The sequence below is a fragment of the Bombina bombina genome, chromosome 5 (assembly GCF_027579735.1).
Source record: "Bombina bombina isolate aBomBom1 chromosome 5, aBomBom1.pri, whole genome shotgun sequence".
Lineage (NCBI taxonomy): Eukaryota > Metazoa > Chordata > Amphibia > Anura > Bombinatoridae > Bombina > Bombina bombina.
In genome coordinates this window covers 325,408,661-325,431,200 of record NC_069503.1, presented here as the reverse complement: position 1 = coordinate 325,431,200, position 22,540 = coordinate 325,408,661, and the positions used below count along the sequence as shown (strand labels likewise).

At 36.3% G+C, this 22,540-nt stretch overlaps 1 protein-coding gene across 1 annotated transcript in view; it reads left to right on the top strand.

Moving 5' to 3' along the window:
* Positions 1 to 294: 294 nt before the first annotated feature.
* Positions 295 to 22,540, top strand: part of AGMO (alkylglycerol monooxygenase) — a 575,264-nt gene continuing 553,018 nt past the window's right edge. The window contains exons 1-2 of the mRNA XM_053714114.1: positions 295 to 586; positions 13,230 to 13,357. Of these exons, the coding sequence (XP_053570089.1) occupies positions 461 to 586; positions 13,230 to 13,357 (254 nt within the window). The 5' untranslated portion in view covers positions 295 to 460. The remainder of the gene's footprint in view (positions 587 to 13,229; positions 13,358 to 22,540) is intronic.

Below are 22,540 nucleotides of genomic sequence, written 5' to 3'. Positions count from 1 at the left end.
ACATTCTTGTAGCACATAGTATGGAAAAAATGCAATTCATTCCAGCCCTAACTAATCGATACAATAGCAGTTTACCTCTGTGTTATTACATACAGACATGAAGCAGCATTTTTATCATAGACTAGTATGTACTTTTGCTATCATTGAATAGGCAGGTATCTTATCACCAATCATAGCAGCAGAAAATGCATGCTTGTAATCTTTTCTAACTGAACTTTTGCCTGATTACTACGTCACATGGTTTGTTTTTTTCTGTGTAGTATCAAATTTCAGTAAAGGACATGAACAGGAAGATCACATAGCTCGCTCTGTACAGCATGCAAGTTGCTTTTTTAAACACTGCAGTGTTTTAATAGCAATGCTAACTAAATTCAAATATATTTCGTAAAAAGGCATATTAGGAAATTATTAGGAAAAATATTTACATTTTGCAATTTAATTTATTGGCTTGTCCAAAATCATGGGAGGATTCACTGGTCAGACTGACCTGTCTGTCTCTCAAGGAGTTCGGATGATGTTTTATGTTCTGCATCCAAATGAAACCTCATTTAAATCCATAGATGAAGTACCAGATTACGTGGATAAGGTGAGAGGTCTGATATTTTAAAGCAAGACAACTATAGTTAAACACGTGGGGATTTTAACTGAATTGTTAAGTGTGCTTTTGCTATACATGATATAGCTTTTTATTTTACATTTAGGGATAAACAGACTTTGTTTACATGGAATAGATATAGGTTGTGTGTGTGTGTTTTAAGCTTTTTATTATTAAAGGGACACTATGGGCCCCATGAACTAAGAGGCAGGCGGACAGCTTCTCAACATGTGAAGCTGTCCGCCCGTCTTTGCTACTTACGGGCAGTGGCCCGTATGTATCATAACACACTCATCGCAGTGTGTAATGCTCGCCCCTTCATTTGCGCGACCAATAAGGCGACTGAAGTGCCTGTCAATCACCGAGAGCGAGCTCTCTGTGATTTTCCCTCGCCACCTCAGAGATGGCGTAGGGTGTAGGAAGCAGCCGTCTAATGACCACTGCTTCTTACATTGCGGGAAGCAGGCTTGCATAAGCAAACCTGCCCCGCAAGTGCTCCGGAGCAGCTTTTGCTGCTAGGTACATGGAGCTTTATGAGGCAGAAATGATTGGGTAGTCTGATTCAGGAAACTGGTGCTGGTGAGCCAATCAGCAGTTGAAGTAGCACATGTTTTCCAATGGTCTGTGGTTTCCTGCTTGAGAGTTGCAAAGCTTGCAGCTCCCGACAAGACTTTTGCTATGTGTTTTAACATGTAATTAGCTAGAATTAGTACATGTAGAAATCCCCAAATCCGGAACTCTAAAGTACAAACTTATTATGAAATCCAAACTTTTTAATTAGTATTTGTTTTTAAAAAAAATTATCAAAAATATTTTTTTTCCATGCCTGTGAGTCACAATCTTCTCGGCCTGTGTCTTTGGTTTCATTATTGTGTTCTAAAATTCAAATGCTAGTCTACATTTATTTAAAACAACTAATATTACCTTTATGATTACAGTACTTTACTGTCTATCTGAGGGTACTATGTATACAAAAGTATTAAAAATGATGTAAAACTACCTTTAGGTTACATGAATAAGCTGTATTATGACATGTAAATATTGCCTCAATAACATGAGATATTGTTGTTTAGACATAGGGGCGTATTTATTATGGTGTGAGCGGACACGATCCGATATAGCGAATCATGTCCGCTGCACATTGATAAATGCCGACAGCATACGCTCTCTGCATTTATCATTGCACCAGCAGTTCTTGTGAACTGCTGGTGCAATGCCGCCCCCTGCAGATGCCGCCCCCTGCAGATCGTATTCGATCGCGTTGATTTCTGTCCTCTGCCTCAGAGCAGGTGGACAGGTTATGAAGCAGCGCTCTTTAGAGCTTGATAAATATGTCCCTTTGCTCCATCCCCTCTCCAAACTGTTCCATTTTACAGATGCAAATATTCCAAAATCCAAACTATTCTGAAATCCAAACCTTTTCCAGTCCCAAGCAGTTTGAATAGTTTTCTACCTGTAATGGGAAAATGTCCCAATCTTTCTTATTAGATCATATATATTTTTGCATTATAATGTCCCTTTAATGATTAAAAATTGATTTGTTGAATGGAAAGAAAAAGGCACATTTTTTTGACAAATCTATAGGAACAAATGGCTACACTAATCTCTACCAAATTTGTCAGTTTCGTAGATATTGTGGAATAGTTTCCCTCTATGATTTTTAATAACATTTTGGAATTGATTTAAATCCTTCCAATCGCATTAATCTGAAGTTTTTCAGTCTCCCGATCTGTAATTTTAAAGCAATAACATTTCCGTATTCTGAAAAATTCTGATTGGATCTGTGCAAATAGCAGGAAAATCACACATATGATGCATTAATCGCATTGGCTTCAGAGATCACAACCATGACCATAGGTTTCGCAATTTATTTTAGCAATAAAATAGAGACATTGAAGTCAACACATAAGTGGTGTTAATAAAGTGAAAAACTGGACTTTACAACATGTGTTTTTGTATTCCTAGAGTATTTCGAATATTTCTATTATCTTTTGCATATGCATTAATCTATGAAACTGTCAAAGACGACCTTCTAGATCAATCTGTGATCTAGACTCATTAAACTTATATTCAGCACTATTGTATAGTAGTCCCTCAATAGTGGGCATGACAGATATTTACATATGTATATGTGTTTAATAGACAGGTACAGCTAAAGAAATCTGCAGGAAATGCAGATGCAATTCTCACAACATCGATAAATAGCGCTTAGAAATCTAACTCTTAATATCTTTGATTTTATTTCATACTGACATTTTAGTGATTGCAAAGTTTCATCTTTAGAAACTGGATTTCTCTTGGCAATTACTTTGCTGTGATTGTGAGTTATTATGCCATTCAGTCTTGATTGTTTAAAAGAGTGTTCTTCTTACAGTTATGGAAATACAGCAAAGAGAAACTGTGTTCTTTACAGTGAGGTTTGTAAATCATGGTTTGTACCAGTGTTTTTTTGTTTTAAAATTACGGTTTGTACAATTAGTTTAGAAACTTTGGACTATCTTTAAAAACTCGTCACTTATAGGTTTCACTATTAACTTTCACCTAAATTATGAGTTTTACGCAATAGTGGGTATGAAAGGAACGCAACAAACAAAATCCATGGGCTGCTTTGATGTGCTTGTGCATGCTTTCCCATAGACATCAATGGGGAGAAAGTGTTAGAAAAAAAACCTAACACCTGAAGCGCGGAATGGCGATCGCTATAATGGATGAGAGCTACTGAAATTCTATTGGCTGATTTGAATAGCTAATAGAATTTCAGGAGTTCTCATCCTATTGGCTGATTTGAACAGCCAATAGGATTTCAGTAGCTCTCATCCTATTGGCTGATTTGAATTTAAAAAATCAAATCGGCCAATAGGAATGCAAGGGACGCCATTTTGAAAAGGCTCCCTTGCATTGAAGATTCAGTGTACGGCTGATGTCCAGACTTCAGAAACTGTAAGTGGATCGTCAGGGGCTAGTGCTAGGTTTTTTTTTTACTTTTTTTTGGGTGGGGTTTTTTTTTAGATTAGGGTTTGGGCTTTTTTAAAAGAGCTAAATGCCCTTGGTACAGCTATACCAACTAGACTCGTAATGGCTGCATTACTGTTTTAACGATCAAATAGATATTTTTTCAGCATTTAATCCGTAATGCAAAACTGGTAATCTAGGTGATTGTGATTACTGACAAAATCCCATTATGAAAGATGAGATAAGTTGTGGCCACTTTATTCTTATGAAAATAATATCCCTCCCTGTTATTCTTGATTTAAGATAAATATCTTGCCAAACTGTAAAACAAGGTTTTCTAAATTAATAAAAAAAAAATATATATATATAACATATTAAAAGTTTAAAAAACATGCCCAGTAGCATTCATAATGCCGACATACAAATGCCATTCATATTGTTTAAACACTTATCATAGAGACCACTGCATCCAATTGTAGAGAGGACATGAGTCGCTGTAGTGAATCATGTCCACTGGACATTGCTGCGAGACAGCATACACTGTGCTCATTTAACATTGCGCAAGCATTTCACCAGGAATGCTTGTGAAATGGCACCCCCTGCTCACTAGTTGCCAAACGGCCACTAGCAGTGGCTGTCAGTCATTCTAATTGTATCGGATCGGGATGATTTAAATCCGCCACTTTTTAGGTAGCGGACAGGTTAAGGAGCAGCTGTGTTAAGACCACTGTTTCTTAACTGTAATTTCAGTCAATCCTGAAACGATGGGCCTCAGAAGCAACCCCTTTAATCCTTGTGATTCTTTATTGCCAGTTCTGAATAAAGTTGTGGAAAATAGAGATCAAATTTCGAGTCTATTAATAATCTCTTCTGTGTTTGACTCGAAAAGATTATGACCTCTTTGTTAAAAAAAAAGATTAACGTCTGTTCATATTTTTCAGAAAGATTGGTATCGACCTCTTCTTTCAATATAAAACTTTAAATTCCGGGACGCTATTTCGTATTATATCATAATATTTTAGACCTGCCTAATATTTATAGCGTATTTGTTATAGAGATCATAAAATAATTCAGTGTATATGTATATATGACAGCTCCCTAATAAACTCCCATATGGTGACGTGCCACAAACAGTGTTAACATGGCGTAAGTAATGAGTAATTCTACATAGGAGACTGGGATTGTCATTAACGTGGCAGGTAGACTATTCCTAGCATGCTGAAGGGGTATATTTATAGATCATTGGGATCACGGAGACAGACTGCAGTTACTAGTCTCTGGAGATAGATAAATTATAGACTAACCCCCTTTTTGTATGATATCTTGTCATGGGGATACTAGTCTTGTTTACTTTTATTTATACCCTAGTTGGAGTTTGCCTGTTCCCAATTATTCCTATACAAAGTAACCTATCCGTTCATTTTAAATCTACCAAATATTGGGTTATCATCTAGGCATATAGATACTGAGTAAAAACCCCTACGCCATCTATGTAATATGGTAGTTCCTCCTCACGGGGTCGATCCGATATAAATCGTCGCCCGCAAAAGCCGGCGACGCCAATATTTGCGCGGATTTGGTATCACATATACTGCGTAACCTAGAAGTTACGCCCGTATATTTCTGCCATCGCCCGCAGTTTTTTGGGCCATAGGCAGGTATACCAAACCCGCGCAGTTTGGTATCCAATATGCAGCGTAAGGACTTACGTGGCGAAAATGGAGAAAACTTACTCCATTTTCACCTCGCCACAAAAAGCAGCCGTAAGAAGCCTTACGCTGACTATTGGAGCCCCGTAACTCCCTAAACTAACTAGAAAATAAACCTAACACCTAACGCATGCGCAATGTCTATCTCCCTGTCAACCGCGATCTGCTAAAATAAACCTAACACCTAACGCATGCGCAATGTCTATCTCCCTGTCAACCGCGATCCCCCCCCCCCCCCGAAATCCCTAATAAAGTTATTACCCCCTAAACCGCCGCTCCCGGACCCCGCCGCCATCTACATAAACTAACTCCCTACTGTGAGCCTCTAAAACCGCCGCCATCTACCTTATCTATCCCCTAATCTGACCCCTTACACCGCCGCCACCTATATAAAAATTATTAACCCCTAATGTAAGCCCCTTACACTGCCGCCATCTCTATTAAAATGATTAACCCCTAATTTAATCTACCTACCCCGCCGCCAGCTATATTATCTATATTAACCCTAAGTATATTATAGTTAATATAGGTATTACATTATATATATTAACTATATTAACCCTAATTATATTAGGGTTAATATAGTTAATATAGTTACTATAGTATTTATATTAACTATAGTAACTCTATCTAACCCTAACTAAATTTATATTAAATTAATCTAATTCATTTATAAACTAAAATATTCCTATTTAAATCTAAATACTTACCTATAAAATAAACCCTAAGATAGCTACAATATAATTAATAATTACATTGTAGCTATGTTAGGGTTAATATTTATTTTACAGGTAAATTGTTAATTATTTTAACTAGGTATAATAGATATTAAATAGTTATTAACTATTTAATATCTACCTAGTTAAAATAATTACCCAATTACCTGTGATATAAATCCTAACCTAAGTTACAAATACACCTACACTATCAATAAATTTAATAAACTACAAACATCTATCTAAAAATACAATTAAATTAACTAAACTAAATTACAAAAACAAACAAACACTAAATTACAAAAAATAAAAAAAAAGATTACAAGATATTTAAGCTAATTACACCTATTCTAAGCCCCCTAATAAAATAATAAACCCCCAAAATAAAAAAAATTCCCTGCCCTATTCTAAATTAAACAAATTTCAAAGCTCTTTACCTTACCAGCCCTTAAAAGGGCCTTTTGTGGGGCATGCCCCAAAGAATTCAGCTCTTTTGCATACAACAAATACAATACCCCCCCCCCATTACAACCCACCACCCACATACCCCTATTCTAAACCCACCCAAACCCCCCTTAAAAAAGCCTAACACTACCCCCCTGAAGATCTCCCTACTTTGTCTTCACCACACCGGGCCGAACTCCTGATCCGATCCGGGCGATGTCTTCCTCCAAGCGGCAAAGAAGAATTCTTCCTCCGGCGACGTCTTCCTCCAAGCGGCAGCAAAGTCTTCATTCTTCCGGCGGCATCTTCAATCTTCTTTCTTCGCTCCGCCGCCGCGGAGCATCCATCCCGGCCGACTGCTGAACTTGGAATGAGGTACCTTTAAATGACGTCATCCAAGATGGCGTCCGCCGAATTCCGATTGGCTGATAGGATTCTATCAGCCAATCGGAATTAAGTTAAAAAAATCTGATTGGCTGATTGAATCAGCCAATCAGATTCAAGTTCAATCCGATTGGCTGATCCAATCAGCCAATCAGATTGAGCTCGCATTCTATTGGCTGTTCCGATCAGCCAATAGAATGCGAGCTCAATCTGATTGGCTGATTGGATCAGCCAATCGGATTGAACTTGAATCTGATTGGCTGATTCAATCAGCCAATCAGATTTTTTTAACTTAATTCCGATTGGCTGATAGAATCCTATCAGCCAATCGGAATTCGGCGGACGCCATCTTGGATGACGTCATTTAAAGGTACCTCATTCCAAGTTCAGCAGTCGGCCGGGATGGATGCTCCGCGGCGGCGGAGCGAAGAAAGAAGATTGAAGATGCCGCCGGAAGAATGAAGACTTTGCTGCCGCTTGGAGGAAGACGTCGCCGGAGGAAGAATTCTTCTTTGCAGCTTGGAGGATGACATCGCCGGAGGAAGAATTCTTCTTTGCCGCTTGGAGGAAGACATCGCCCGGATCGGATCAGGAGTTCGGCCCGGTGTGGTGAAGACAAGGTAGGGAGATCTTCAGGGGGGTAGTGTTAGGCTTTTTTAAGGGGGGTTTGGGTGGGTTTAGAATAAGGGTATGTGGGTGGTGGGTTGTAATGGGGGGGGGGTATTGTATTTGTTGTATGCAAAAGAGCTGAATTCTTTGGGGCATGCCCCACAAAAGGCCCTTTTAAGGGCTGGTAAGGTAAAGAGCTTTGAAATTTGTTGAATTTAGAATAGGGCAGGGAATTTTTTTTATTTTGGGGGTTTATTATTTTATTAGGGGGCTTAGAATAGGTGTAATTAGCTTAAATATCTTGTAATCTTTTTTTTATTTTTTGTAATTTAGTGTTTGTTTTTTTTGTAATTTAGTTTAGTTAATTTATTTGTATTTTTAGATAGATGTTTGTAGTTTATTAAATTTATTGATAGTGTAGGTGTATTTGTAACTTAGGTTAGGATTTATTTTACAGGTAATTGGGTAATTATTTTAACTAGGTAGATATTAAATAGTTAATAACTATTTAATATCTATTATACCTAGTTAAAATAATTAACAATTTACCTGTAAAATAAATATTAACCCTAACATAGCTACAATGTAATTATTAATTATATTGTAGCTATCTTAGGGTTTATTTTATAGGTAAGTATTTAGATTTAAATAGGAATATTTTAGTTTAGAAATGAATTAGATTAATTTAATATAAATTTAGTTAGGGTTAGATAGAGTTAATATAGTTAATATAAATACTATAGTAACTATATTAACTATATTAACCCTAATATAATTAGGGTTAATATAGTTAATATATATAATGTAATACCTATATTAACTATAATATACTTAGGGTTAATATAGATAATATAGCTGGCGGCGGGGTAGGTAGATTAAATTAGGGGTTAATCATTTTAATAGAGATGGCGGCGGTGTAAGGGGCTTACATTAGGGGTTAATAATTTTAATATAGATGGCGGCGGTGTTAGGGGCTCACTTTAGGGGGTTATAGATATAATATAGCTGGCGGCGGGGTACGGGAGCGGCGGTTTAGGGGTTAATAACTTTATTAGGTTGCGGCGGGGTAAAGGAGCGGCGGTTTAGGGGTTAATAACTTTATTAGGTTGCGGCGGGGTAAAAGAGCGGCGTTTTAGGGGTTAATAGCTTTTTTATTGTTAGGCTAGTGAGGGGGGATAGCGGATAGAGGGTTAGACAGTGCGGGCTATGTTAGGGAGGCGTGTTAGACAGTGCGGGCTATGTTAGGGAGGCGTGTTAGACAGTGCGGGTGTTTTAAACTTTAGTCAGGTTTTATAGGCGCCGGCAGTTTCTAACGTGCCGCAAGTCACTGGCGACGCCAGAAATTTGTACTTACGCAGATTTCTGGACATCGCTGGTTTGTGAGACTTACGGCACGTTAGCATCTGACGGCGACCTATATGGGATGGCTCGAGTTGCGAGCTGAAACTGCGGGCGACGCCGGTTCCCTCGCTTGCGCCGCAAACTGCGATCGATATCGGATCGCGCCCCACATCTATGAAAAGAAATGTTTCTGAGTTTTTTTTATTTACATGTAGTATCATCAGTTAATTTTAATAATCTTACAAACATTGTTTGGGTTCAAGAGAGACCATGTATGTTAGTTGAGACCCTCCCCAGTTTAAGGTTTTATCATCAGGGTACAAGAGTGCTCTGGTTCAGGTCGGGAGGTGTTACATTATAGTCTACTTTTTGCGTTAAAAATTTACCTCTCTTCTCTAATTCTATGGTTTTATTCTAAATATTCTTATTGTAAGTATCATTCTAGTGGACAGATTAACTAAATAAAGAGGTACCACGGTAATCTCAAAACATAAAATAAAATTTAAGGTATCATGAAAATAGCTGGAATAGACAATATGTAGGACACAATAGAATTTTGGATATGTCATGTTATAATCCTCAACAGTTTTATACATGTATTTAGATGTATTAGCTACGAAGAGGTTTTTTTTTTTTTCTCTCTTTTTTGTATTGTTCTTTTCCTTTTCTTATCTACTACATAGGCAGGTTATGTTACTGTGACGATTTGCATAATGTCATGTGTTATTCATTGTACTGCCAAATACCTTAATTAAAAAAACTTTGATTTAAAAAAAAAACAAAAAACAAAAACTTTAAATTCCAATTTTATAGGCAGGCACAAAATATGCAATTTAATGTATGCATTTGGCATGTTTGGATAATATTAAAATATAATGCAGATCATAATAACATCCCATTTAGGCCTAGATTACAAGTGTAGCGCTACTGATCGCGCAGTGTGCCCACTCTCCCAATCTGGTATTACAAGTCAATGGTAAAACAGAATTACCAGAGAATGTTTAGAGTGACCAACATCTCTTTATATATAACACATTTTCCTTGGAAAATAGATAGCATGACTGCAGGGCCGGTGCTTGGATTTTTGGCTACACAGGCTAGGAAAAAATGTTGCTGCCCCACTAAACAATAAAATTAAATTCCCTGACTACTGAGCAGCTATAGATAACTATTTTATCTTTAATGATCGAAAAAATAGATTTCCGTTATCACATAAAATTCTTAACTGTTAATTTGATTTATTATAATTGTAATAGCTATAATGGTTACTTTCTGCATGACATAATATAGCAAAGTGGTGGCTCAGCACAACATAGTAAACCAGTGGTGGCTCTGCATAATGAATCAAACAATGGTGACAATATATAAAACACACAACCCTTGAGAAGGGAGACCTCTTTTGTTTTTTTTACCATTATACCTAGACTGAAAGTAGTATGTCTAACAGAAAAAAATTACCAAGTTGCAGGCGGACAAGTTCTCAAGCTGAGAACCTGTCCACCTGCAATTGACACTTAATTAGATTTAAGGCTGTGGAAAAGCCTCTGCTGTTCGCTCCTACCACCTGCTTTTGGACAACCAATTGCGTGAAAGCAGGGCCTGTCATTCACCCTGATTAAACGAGTTTGAGGTGGTTTATCTATTCCAACTAGAATAGGAAGGGGTGACATATTCAATTTGTGGTTGCAGACTCATTACAAGCCTGAATTGCAAGTTCACAAAATCTGCACCTTGATAAATTTTCTCATAAATATACATTTTTTTATTTGTATTTTTACATCAGTACAATAGACCACATTAACTTGCAACTGGCAAGTTTTAGCCTGTGGACCATTACAACTCACACTTTTTTGAACAAGTGTCGCTATAGATGATAATGAACATTTATACACTAATAAACACAACAGATGATAATGCAAGGCACCTATACTCTAATATACATGCTGTACTGTGTAATTATGCCAAGTATCTATACACTCTATGTTGTACTAAATATTGATTATAGCCATCTATGCACTTTAATGTATAGGCATGCATGTAGAGTAGACAAATAGACATGTGGTACCACACAATAATGACTTTAGATACATACACACAATCAAGGGTCATAAAACATTCCTTTATTATAAATCCATTATAAAACAGGTCACATGGTCAACGTTTCGGCTCAATATATAAAATGTGTCTTGAAGTGAAGTCCAGTAGGATCTTCTGAGACGAATCCTTGTAATCTCTGTTACACTGTTGCCACATCCTCACCTGTAAGAAAGAAAAAAGGAACTGACTTATTTCTGTAACTTAAATCTGTGTTGTTATGTTAGAAACAGTCTCATAGACACCAAATGGAGAAATGGTGCCTGTACTAGAATAAAGTCCAGGTACAGAAATAGAGCAATTCCTTGGGCATGCACCACAGTTAATAGTGCTCCAAGAACTTTCGTAAGGATGCAGTTGCTAGACCAAAGGGAAGAATCATAAACTAATGACTGGATCCCTTTAAATAGGCACTAAAGGAAGTAGAGTTTGAATTGTCTCCATTTTGAAAGTTGGAATTTTCAGAAATATGTTTTTGGCCACATATTCAGGATTACCTTGGGTGAGAGCAGTTAACTAACCATGTTTACTAATTAGCTGATTATTTCACCTGTACTCCAGTTCAGATATCCTCAAAATCTGGCCTGTTAGGGTGGCCTGTGGACAGTTTTGAAAACCATTTTTTAGAGCTATGACATCCAATATAGCTCCATTTAGCAAGTGAATGGAAAGAATAAAACAAGGATCTATGGGTAGATAGGAGCACAGAAAATGGTAACCCCCAAGTGGGGAACACAATGAAAGTAGCACAATGTAAAACCAAAGTTCCTATGTGGATTTTCAAAAAAGGTGTACTCTCAAAAGTTTTTTAGAATAAATAAATGCGGATGCAGGTTATTTAGGGTTAAAGCTTTAAATATGGTTAAGCTCAAATAACTTTTAGATGAGCTTACCCCATCCAAAGCTGCTGTAAATATGGCCAGTTGGCCACCGATCATTCTCCAATGATGAGCCAAAATGTTAACTCCTACTGTCCCAGAGAGCAAGGGGAATGACAGCTGAGAAGATTAGCACTCCAGTGTGTGCAAATACTAATAACAATAAATTTAAAGAGACAGTAAATCATTTTTAAAAGATTTATAAAAGTGATCAGAAGTGTTGTAGACATTGTTACATGTGTCTATGTCCCCAGGCAATGTGAATTGTGTGTACATGTCCATACTAATAGCCTGTGGGCTATGAAGTTGAACTGTACTTACCTGTCAACACCTTTGTCTACTGTGCTAGCCTATGCTTTACTAACATTAAAGGGAAAGTCTACAATATAATTTTTATTGTTTTATAAGATAGATAATCCCTTTATTACCCATTCCCCAGTTTTGCATAACCAACACAGTTATATTAATATACTTTTTACCTCTATGATTACCTTGTATCTAAGAACCTTCTGACAGCCCCCTGGTCACATGATTATGACTATTTATTATCTATTGACTTGCATTTAACATTGTGTTGTGCTAAATCTTAAATAACTTTCTGTGCCTAAACACAGTGTTATCTATATGGCCCACATGAACTATCAAGTCTCTTGTTGTGAAAAGCAATTTAAAAAGCATGTGATTAGAGGCAGCCCTCAAGGGCTTAGAAATTAGCATACAAGCCTAACTAGGTTTAGTTTCAACTAAGAATACCACGAGAAAAAAGCAAATTTGATGATAAAAGTAAATTGGAAACTTGATTAAAATTACATGTCCTATCTGAATAATGAAAGTTTAATTTTTTACTAGACTGCCCCTTTAATTTTTACATTTTCTCTATTTGAGTCACCAGCTCCTACTGAGCATGTGCAAGAATTCCCAGAATATATGTATATGCATTTGTGATTGGCTGATGGCTGTCACATGATACAGGAGTGGAAATAGACTTAACTTTGAAATGTGTCAGAAAAAAAATCTACTACTCATTTAAAGTTCAGACCAAGTGCTATTGCATTGTTTTTTTATCATGCATTTGTTTATTATGCAAATCGACTGTATTTACAGGTATTTAAGAATACCATTTGTTATTTATTTACAAACAAATATCCTGAAATAATGTTAAGAATACTGAGGTTTTGTCAACGCAAAGCATCTGACAGGTTTTCAGAGAGCAAAGTCATTAGAAAACCACAAGAAAATGCATTTTTTTTGTTTTATTTAAATAGCTTCAAAGTGTAAAAAAAATTAGTGCAAACATGTTTGCATAGTTCTTCTAATAGATTAGAATGAGCTTCTTTGGTAGATTAAGAGAACTAACCAGTGAGAAAAAAATTTCAATTTTCTATGTTAACTTATACAACTGATTCATGGAAGCGATAATCACCCTCTGCAGCTCTGTAAACCAGGTTATTAAAATTATGTTAATAAGCCTTTGCATTTTTTTATAATAATGTAATTAATGTTGCAGGCCACTGTATATTTTCTGGTTATGTTGCTGCTTGAAGTAATCATCAGCTGGGCCTGGAAAGGAAAACCACTTCGCATTAACGATGGGTTGACTTCCCTTTCTGCAGGAATCATGTCTCGTCTGCCAGAGTAAGTTATTTTGGCTTGTGGTTGGAAAAATCTTTTTTTTTATTTAGAGGACTAAAATAATTGAAAATCTTTTTGGAGCCAAAGTGGATTTAATCCCAGAAAAGAAACGTAAAAGTTAATGATGGATAAAAAAAATAAAGTAATGCTCTCTATTAAAAATAAGCAGCAAAATACAATTAAAAAGCATTTATTTGTAAACTTAAAAATAAATCTACTTATTTTGCTAGACATTTTTATTTCAGGACAGTGTTTCATTAATATGCTATTTGAGGTCTGGCTCATATTACTGGTAAAAATTACATAAATAAAAAATAAATAAATAAGGAATTTTTACACTATTTACCTCACATTGAATAAGCCCCACTGTGGGAGATACCGGCATTAAGAAAATAGCTTTAAAGCAATACATAACTCCAACATATGCAAAAAAGAAAATGTAGTTAAAAAAATAGAAAAGGAAAAAAAAATTGAGACAACCTCGAGCTTGTTTCCATTGAGCCATAACTAGGTTTGTGTGTGCTCGCAAACGGTTAAATAAGCTGTCGAAAGCAATATCGCTCACCAACTGCTTCCAATGGCCCGTTATAACTCAATTTCGCAACCGGACTCAGGCTGCCGAAAACATTATCGTGTCCCATACAAAGTATCAGAAGCCGCTAATCATTAAATTATACCAGATTTCCAATGCCCGCGCAAATCGTTAATACACTGTCGGAGGCTGCTGATACATTAACAAAAATTACACCCATCTCAACTAGGTGTAAAATAGGAAAAAGGTGCTTTATGAGACCTTTTTCCCTTTGAAATCTAACCCGACACATCAAAACCCTTCTATCCGCCATCTCCTCCATATCGCAATTTATAATAAATGTATTAACCCCTAATACGCCATGCCGCCACAACGCAATCTAGCTATTTAAACTATTAACCCCTAATCCGCCATACACCCACAACGGAATCAATTAGGGGGCTTAGTGTAGTGTAAGGTCGGATTACCATAGTAACCTATTAATGTTTTAGAAATCTGGCATTGGGTGGCAGCGTTAACACAACGCTAACTTACACCTACATGAAAAGAGCGACTGCATGCAAAAGGAAACTTTTTCAATGGAAACCTGGTACTAAAATGGAGCCGTAAATTACTTTTAGCTGTCGGCCGCTTCGGTAGCTTATGGCTCCATTTTTATCTCCTCAATGAAAGCGAGCTCTTTGTCAGCTTTGCAATAGCAAGACATGACAGCAAGGCAAGATACTGCACAAGATCAATAGAATCTCTATGAATACCACATGCTTGGTGAAAAATCCTGACCACATCCCAGGAATGCCTCAGTACACCCACAGCCGGACCCTTGTTCATGTCTATGTCTCCCACACATTTTCCGTCCTATGCTAGTGAGACTAAATTTCCATAACAAAACATACAAATATTTTACCCTCAAAGACATTTACATTGACTGTGTTTCAATAGTGTTACCTAAGGTGATATAGTTGTAATTGTTTTTCATCTTAGAAAGACCTTGTTTCATGTGTGAGATTTCAGGTTTTGGGCACCTCACATAGCTATGGATGTTAATGGAAGGACGTCCACTAACAAATCTGATGCCCCTCAGCAACTTCATGAGCATCTATAAATCTATAAATCTAGGTCATTGTTTTGAAATTCTTATTGTTAAAAGCAGTATACCTTGCAAACTGCAAGTATAGATGGAACTATGCAATATCCTGACTGAAAACTCTAAATGGTAATTCCCCAAAAATGTTTTATTATGTATAGTGAAAAAAATCTTATAGACAAACTAAAAAATGGTCTATTAGGTCAATAAGGCTACTGCTTTGCCTTCTCCAAATGTGTTATTGTTTTCTATTATTACTGGTTTTACTGCTAGCATTGAATGGCATCAGAAACACTCACTATTCAGTGTCTAGGTGGCATTAGTAGGTGTTTTGTTGGCAGAATAGCAAACTGTGGCCAGGAAGGTCCTTTGTAAGCTACATTTAGAGAACATTTAACACTTTCAAAAAGGGGATATGTACAGCATATCTGATTTAATATCAATGGAGGCATCAACTTACATACTTTAATGTTTTGCATAAAAAAATGCAATGGATACACAGAGCTGTTTAGTCACACCATAAGTCAGTGGGATACACTAATTGAGTTCAGTAAAGTATTAGTAGTAGTTTTTTTTTGGCTAATGCACCAAGAGATTTAACAGTTCTATACAGGGGCACAATAAATTAAACAACAGCAGGGATAGGTAGACTGGGACAAAATGATGAATACTACTCTATAATGAGCTTACAAACAAGTGGTAGTTGTAGAAAAAGTGGGGGAGTAGCTTATGGTGATTGATAATTTATTACCATGGTCAGCTGAGTATTTTGAGTTTTGCCTCAAAGCTTTCAACAATATTACATTGTACAAATACTATTGTTATCTAGTGCTCAAAAGTGTATGACATAGGTAAAAGTAAATAGTGCTCCATACACAAACGCACTACGTACCTAGATATGTTCTTCAAAGAATATCATAAACATTTAATAGTAAAAATACAAAAGAAACTGCAAAAATGGTATGCTCTTTCTGAATCATAAAAGAAAATCATTTTGAGTTCTATGGCACAGATATGAGTTTATTCATCAAGTCATTTCACTACTAAGCTGTAGTAATAACTCATCTCAACCTTTATTTTTATAAATATTCATAATTTAAAAAAAAAACAACTAAAATTAAATTGATATAATAGTGAACTTCATGCCATTTAGTTTGTAAACCCAAAATAAAAAATAAGCTTCTAGCCCCACTTTATAAAGAGGTATTATACTATTTACAATTTCAGTTTACTAAACTGCTAATTTAATTTACTAAACTGTTTAAAGTTATTTAACAGTAATGCATTTTTCTAAATAATTTGTTCCATACTTCTTTTCACTCACATGATCCCTTTTAATTCCAAGGGAAGTGTATGCACAAAAGGCCTGTCTGAGGAAATGATTATCCCTGGCAATGATGTTTTAAGTCCGTTTATATTTGGCAATTCTGATTTTTTAAGGTCACATATATTAAACCATAAATAATCTTTTAGTGCATATATATATATATATATATATATATTTGTAGAAAGTGTTGCTTGGGTGTTTCTTGATCTGCGCTGTGTATGTTGCAAATGGTTATTTTGCTCTAATTAGTTCCTCCTGATATATTTCAATGGCAGCTAGTTTCTGAATATTCCACTATCATCAAATGGAATGTGAAGGAAAAAGGTATGGAGTTGAGTTTCAGAGTTCAGCGCACATAGAATGGAGAAAAACAAAAACAAAACCAAATTATGGTGCAGTATGTCAGTATTAGGCAATCAAAAACTAAACATGAGATTTAAATGTGCTCACCTTGTTTAACCTCAAACATGTGAGGTATGTTGGAAGCATGGAGGGGATGTAATCCCTATCTGTGGTAAAGATGTTTCCAGCTGGTATGCAGAAACTTTTAGCAGGTGGAAATCTTGATATCCCTGGAGTAGAAATTTGTTGGTATTTCAGACAAACTTCTCCTCTCTGGAGTTAGGTAGAGACACTTTAATTCTTTTTGCTGGATTTCTTTCCTTGTTGCTGTTTATTTCTTTTCCCTTTCTTTATACTTGAAAGCCTTTCAAGTATAAAGAAAGGGAAAAGAAATAAACAGCAACAAGGAAAGAAATCCAGCAAAAAGAATTAAAGTGTCTCTACCTAACTCCAGAGAGGAGAAGTTTGTCTGAAATACCAACATATTTCTACTCCAGGGATATCAAGATTTCCACCTGCTAAAAGTTTCTGCATACCAGCTGGAAACATCTTTACCACAGATAGGGATTACATCCCCTCCATGCTTCCAACATACCTCACACGTTTGAGGTTAAACAAGGTGAGCACATTTAAATCTCATGTTTAGTTTTTGATTGCCTAGTACTGACATACTGCACCATAATTTGTTTTTGTTTTTGTTTTTCTCCATTCTATGTGCGCGGAACTCTGAAACTCAACTCTATATATATATATATATATATATATATATATATATATATAGTATCCCACAAAAATGATTACACTCCTCACATTTTTGTAAATATTTTATTAAATACTTTCATGTGACAACACTGAAGAAATGACATTTTGCTACAATGTAAAGTAGTGACTGTTCAGCCTGTATAACAGTGTAAATTTGCTGTTCCCTCAAAATAACTCAACACACAGCCATTAATGTCTAAACTGTTGCCAACAAAAGTGAGTGGAAATGTCCAAATTGGGCCCAAAGTGTCAATATTTTGTGTGGCCACCATTATTTTCCAGAACTGCCTTAACCCTCTTGGGCATGGAGTTCACCAGAGCTTCACAGGATGCCACAGAGCTGGTGGATGTTAGAGACCTTGCGCTCCCCCACCTTCCATTTGAGGATGCCCCACAGATGCTCAATAGGGTTTAGGTCTGGAGACATACTTGGCCAGTCCATCACCTTTACCCTCAGCTTTTTTAGCAAGGCAGTGGTCATCTTGGAGGTGTGTTTGGGGTTGTTATAATGTTGGAATACTTCCCTGCGGTCCAGTCTCTGAAGGGAGGGGATCATGCTCTGCTTCAGTATGTCACAGTACATGTTGACTTTCATGGTTCCCTCAAAGAACTGTAGCTCCCCAGTCCTGGCAGCACTCATGCAGGCCAGACCATGACACTCCCACCACCATGCTTGACTGTAGGCAAGACACACTTGTCTTTGTACTCCTCACCTGGTTGCCGCCACACACGCTTGACACCATCTGAATCAAATAAGTTTATTTTGGTCTCATCGGACCACAGGACATGGTTCCAGTAATCCATGTCTTTAGTCTGCTTGTCTTCAGCAAATTGTTTGCAGACTTTCTTGTGCATCATCTTTAGAAGAGGCTTACTTCTGGGCTGACAGAATGGTATGGTGTGAGCACTGACAGGCTGACGCAGCAATGCTGGCAGAACTGATACGTATATTTCCCAAAGACAACCTCTGGATATAAAGCTGAGCACGTGCACTCAACTTCTTTGGTCGGCCATGGCAAGGCCTGTTCTGAGTGGAACCTGTCCTGTGAAACCGCTGTATGGTCTTGCCCACCATGCTACAGCTCAGTTTCAGGGTCTTGGCAATATTCTTATAGCCTAAACCATCTTTATGTACAGCAACAATTCTTTTTTTCAGATCCTCAGAGAGTTCTTTGCCATGAGGTGCCATGTTGAACTTCCAGTGACCAGTATGAGAGAGTGTGAGAGCGATAACACCAAATTTTACACACCTGCTCCCCATTCACACCTGAGACCTTATAACACTAATGAGTCACATGACACCGGGGAGGTGTCACATGAAAAGATATAATAAAATATTTATAAAAATGTGAGGGGTGTACTCACTTTTGTGGGATACTATATATATATATATATATATATATATATATATATATATATATATAATACATGTTAAAGGGATACTAAACCCAATTTTTTTCTTTGATGATTCAGATAGAGCAGGCAATTTTAAGATTTTTTTTTAATTTACTCCTTTTATCAAATTGTCTCTGTTCTCTTGCTATCTTTAGTTAAAAAACAGGAATGTAAAGCTTGGACGCCAACCCATTTTTGGTTCAGAACCTGGGTTATGCTTGCTTATTGGTGGCTAAATTTAGCCACCAATAAGCAAGAGTTATCCAGGGTGCTGAACCTAAAATGGGCCAGCTCCTAAGCTTTACATTCCTTCTTTTTAAATAAAGATAGCAAGAGACAAAGAAAAATTGATAATAGAAGTAAATTAGAAAGTTGCTTAAAATTGCAAAATGTGGGTTTAGTATCTCTTTAAGTGTCTTCTTCATAAGAAATAAATGTAGAAGGCAAGTGATAAGCTTGTAATATTTGATTTCTAAGATCATATTAAAATTACAAAATTAAATGTCCATATTTGTTATAAACTGCAAGCTTCATTTGCTACATAGAATGGTTATATTCTAGATAATAATAGATTTTAATCTGATTTTACCCTTCCCTGACTTCTTCAAAATCACCTCCTTTTCCTTCAGACAAAACATCTCACCTCCCCATTCATATATCTTATCCCTCTACTTTTTCCTTCTCCCTCAACCAACCTTTTCCTCTTCTACAGCAGTTAAAATGTCCTCTCCCCCTACCTTTCTTTTGTTATTCAAAACAATTCACCTCCTTGATTTACAATGTCCTTTCATTAAAAGGTAGAACCACTCACCGCCTTCTTCCTTTACTTAAAGGGACAGGCTACTCCAAAACTTTTATTGTTTAAAAAGATAGATAATCCCTTTATTACCCATTTCCCAGTTTAGCACAGCCAGCATGGTTATGTTATAAAACTTTTTTACCTCTAAGCCTCTTCTGACAGCACCCTGATCAGATGACTGTTTATTTATTATCTATTGACTTGCATTTAAACCAATCAGTGCTGTGTCATGCACAACGCTGGGAGTGAGCACAATTGTATCTAAATGGCCACATGGATTAGCAGAAATGTAGAGGTTTAAATATTATAAAGTATATAAATATATCAATGTTGGTTGTGCAAAGCTGGGGAATGGGCAGTAAAGGCATTATCTATCTTTTTAAACAATAATAATTTTGATGTAGACTGTCCCTTTAATTCTCCTCTTTTACTGTTAGGTAAAACAACATACCTGGTTCTCCCACAAAACCTCACATCTCCTCAGAAGACAAAAAAAAAAACATCTCCTCAGATGGCAAAAAATAAATAAAATAATTGATAGCCTCACGTTTGTAAAGGGAAAAAAGCCAAAATTAAGCTTTCATTATTGTCTGATTGTAACAATGGAAATTTCAACAAAGGAAAGAAAATAGTGTTAATTTGACAATATAAATAAATTAGATTTTTTTTATTTTTTAACTGTACACTCTGAATCATGAAACTTTAATGACATTTTGACTTTAATTCTCCTGACTAGATCTGACAATTTAAAAATATGTCAATGCCTTATAAGGAAGGATATCAATCTGACATAAATTAATTTTAAGCAAAACAGTGTAAAATAATATTTACTAAACAATCTATTCTCATTGTTACTATTAACTACTTGAATTTTCCCTTTCTTACAAAATGCTTAGTATTTGCTACAGTTATTTATTTATCAAAAGTCAGGTTTCAGCTTTAATAACAAAGATGAATTTAATCCTGGGAGTTTTATTGCATTTTATTACATTCATTAGAGAAGAAGAGTAAAAAATGCCTTTTTTCAGCTTGCACTGTAATAAAAATAATTTTCACAATTTAATTTGTCAAAAATAGACACAAGTGTACATGTATATTGTAACTTCTTTTTTGAGCCAATTAAAGATATTGGGGCCAATCTATCAAGGACCGAATGGACCCTGATGCCCCTGTTTCCGCATGAGCCTTCAGACTCGCCGGAAACAGCAGTTATGAAGCAGCGGTCTTAAGATAAATCAGCCCCATTATGTAGCTTATTGCTTAAAGCTTCTCAAATGCTCTATGGGGCCTATTTATTATGGTGCGATCGGACATGATCCGATATTGCGGATTATGTCCGCTGCACATCGATAAATGACGACAGTATACGCTCTCAGCATTTATCATTGCACCAGCAGTTTTTGTGAACTGCTGGTGCAATGCCGCCCCCTGCTTCATAACTTCTGTTTCTGGCGAGCTTGAAGGCTCGACGGAAACACAGGGCATTAAGCTTCATTCAGAGCTTGATAAATATGCCCCTATGTCTATATTTTAAACACAGTTCTTCTATCTTACCTGAATTGCTACATTCATACTATATGGGGTTACTTTTTTAAATTCAGGGCCAGATTACAAGTGGAAAAAACCCTAACACCCTACTCACACGCAAACCCGATCACATAGTATCAAGTGCGCTAACCCGACATGAAAATAATATTTTACATTCCAATGTTCTGGCCCGAGATCTGCCATTCACCCCATAGATAAATCCAGCTAGTTACTTCCCTTTTGATGCAGGCATCTGAATGCTTCCGTCTTACTTTTTTTTTTTTTTATATATTTATTCTTTTTTATTATTATATTGGTCTTTTGATACAATGAAACAACAATGCTATTACAGTACAATTATGTTCAAGATAGTACAGGTCATCACATTGTAACGTGGTAAATCACAACCAGCTGCAAAGTCTATTCAATCTGAATGTCCAAAGTGTTCCTTCCTGATAACAGTGGACTCGCAGTGGTTAACCAAAAAGATAAAAGTTAAATTAGTCCGTGATAAACAGTATCACAGAAATAACAAATAAACTTATAACAATAACTATAACAATGCCGAATCTCTCAAAGCAAAAATACATCTTTAGCTCCTCCCATACCCTTCAAACCAATCTCTATGTATATGTAAAATAATTAGTGTGTTGGTCTAGGGATTAGGCAATGGAAAGAGGAGAATGAAAATGAAAGTGAGAATGATGGGCGGAGGCAAGATCACCACTTGTGATTTCCTTAGTAAGTTCAAATGCAGGTAATAACTCCTCATGTCACCCCAGAGTCCTGTGTATAGCTCCTTATGTCAATTTGTCAATCATGTTGAATATCCTCCCAAATAAATTTTAGATCATGGAAAAATTCCAGTTTATTAGCTTTAAAGTAACCATATTCTTCTAACCTCAATGTGTCAGTCATGTGGGTAGTCCAACTAATCACCGTAGGGCAGGACTGTGACTTCCAAAGTTTAGCTATTAAGGATCTATCGGAATTCAAAATCACTTGAATTAGTCGCAGTCGCAATCTACATTTACATACAGGTAATAGATTAATTAGTGCTGTCGTTGGGTGAAGTTGGTATTGTTCCCTCTGTCCCAATATGAGTTCTATAATATGTTGGATGTTCTCCCAAAAAGGTTTCAGCTTTGGACATTCCCACCAAATGTGTATTAACGTCCCCCTTCTCCCACATCCTCTCCAACACAAGTCTGAAGAAGCCGGAAAAATGCTTTTCAGTCTAGCTGGTGTCAAATATCATCTGGTCAATAGTTTGTGATTTGTCTCTAAGAATCTTGTGGAAGAAGAGGACTTCCTTGTATTATTAAAGATGTGTTTCCATTCAGTGTCAGTAAGCGCTTTATTTAAGTCTCTGTTCCACCTTTCAGTATAGTCTGGGTGTTTCATGTTCTGGGCTTTAG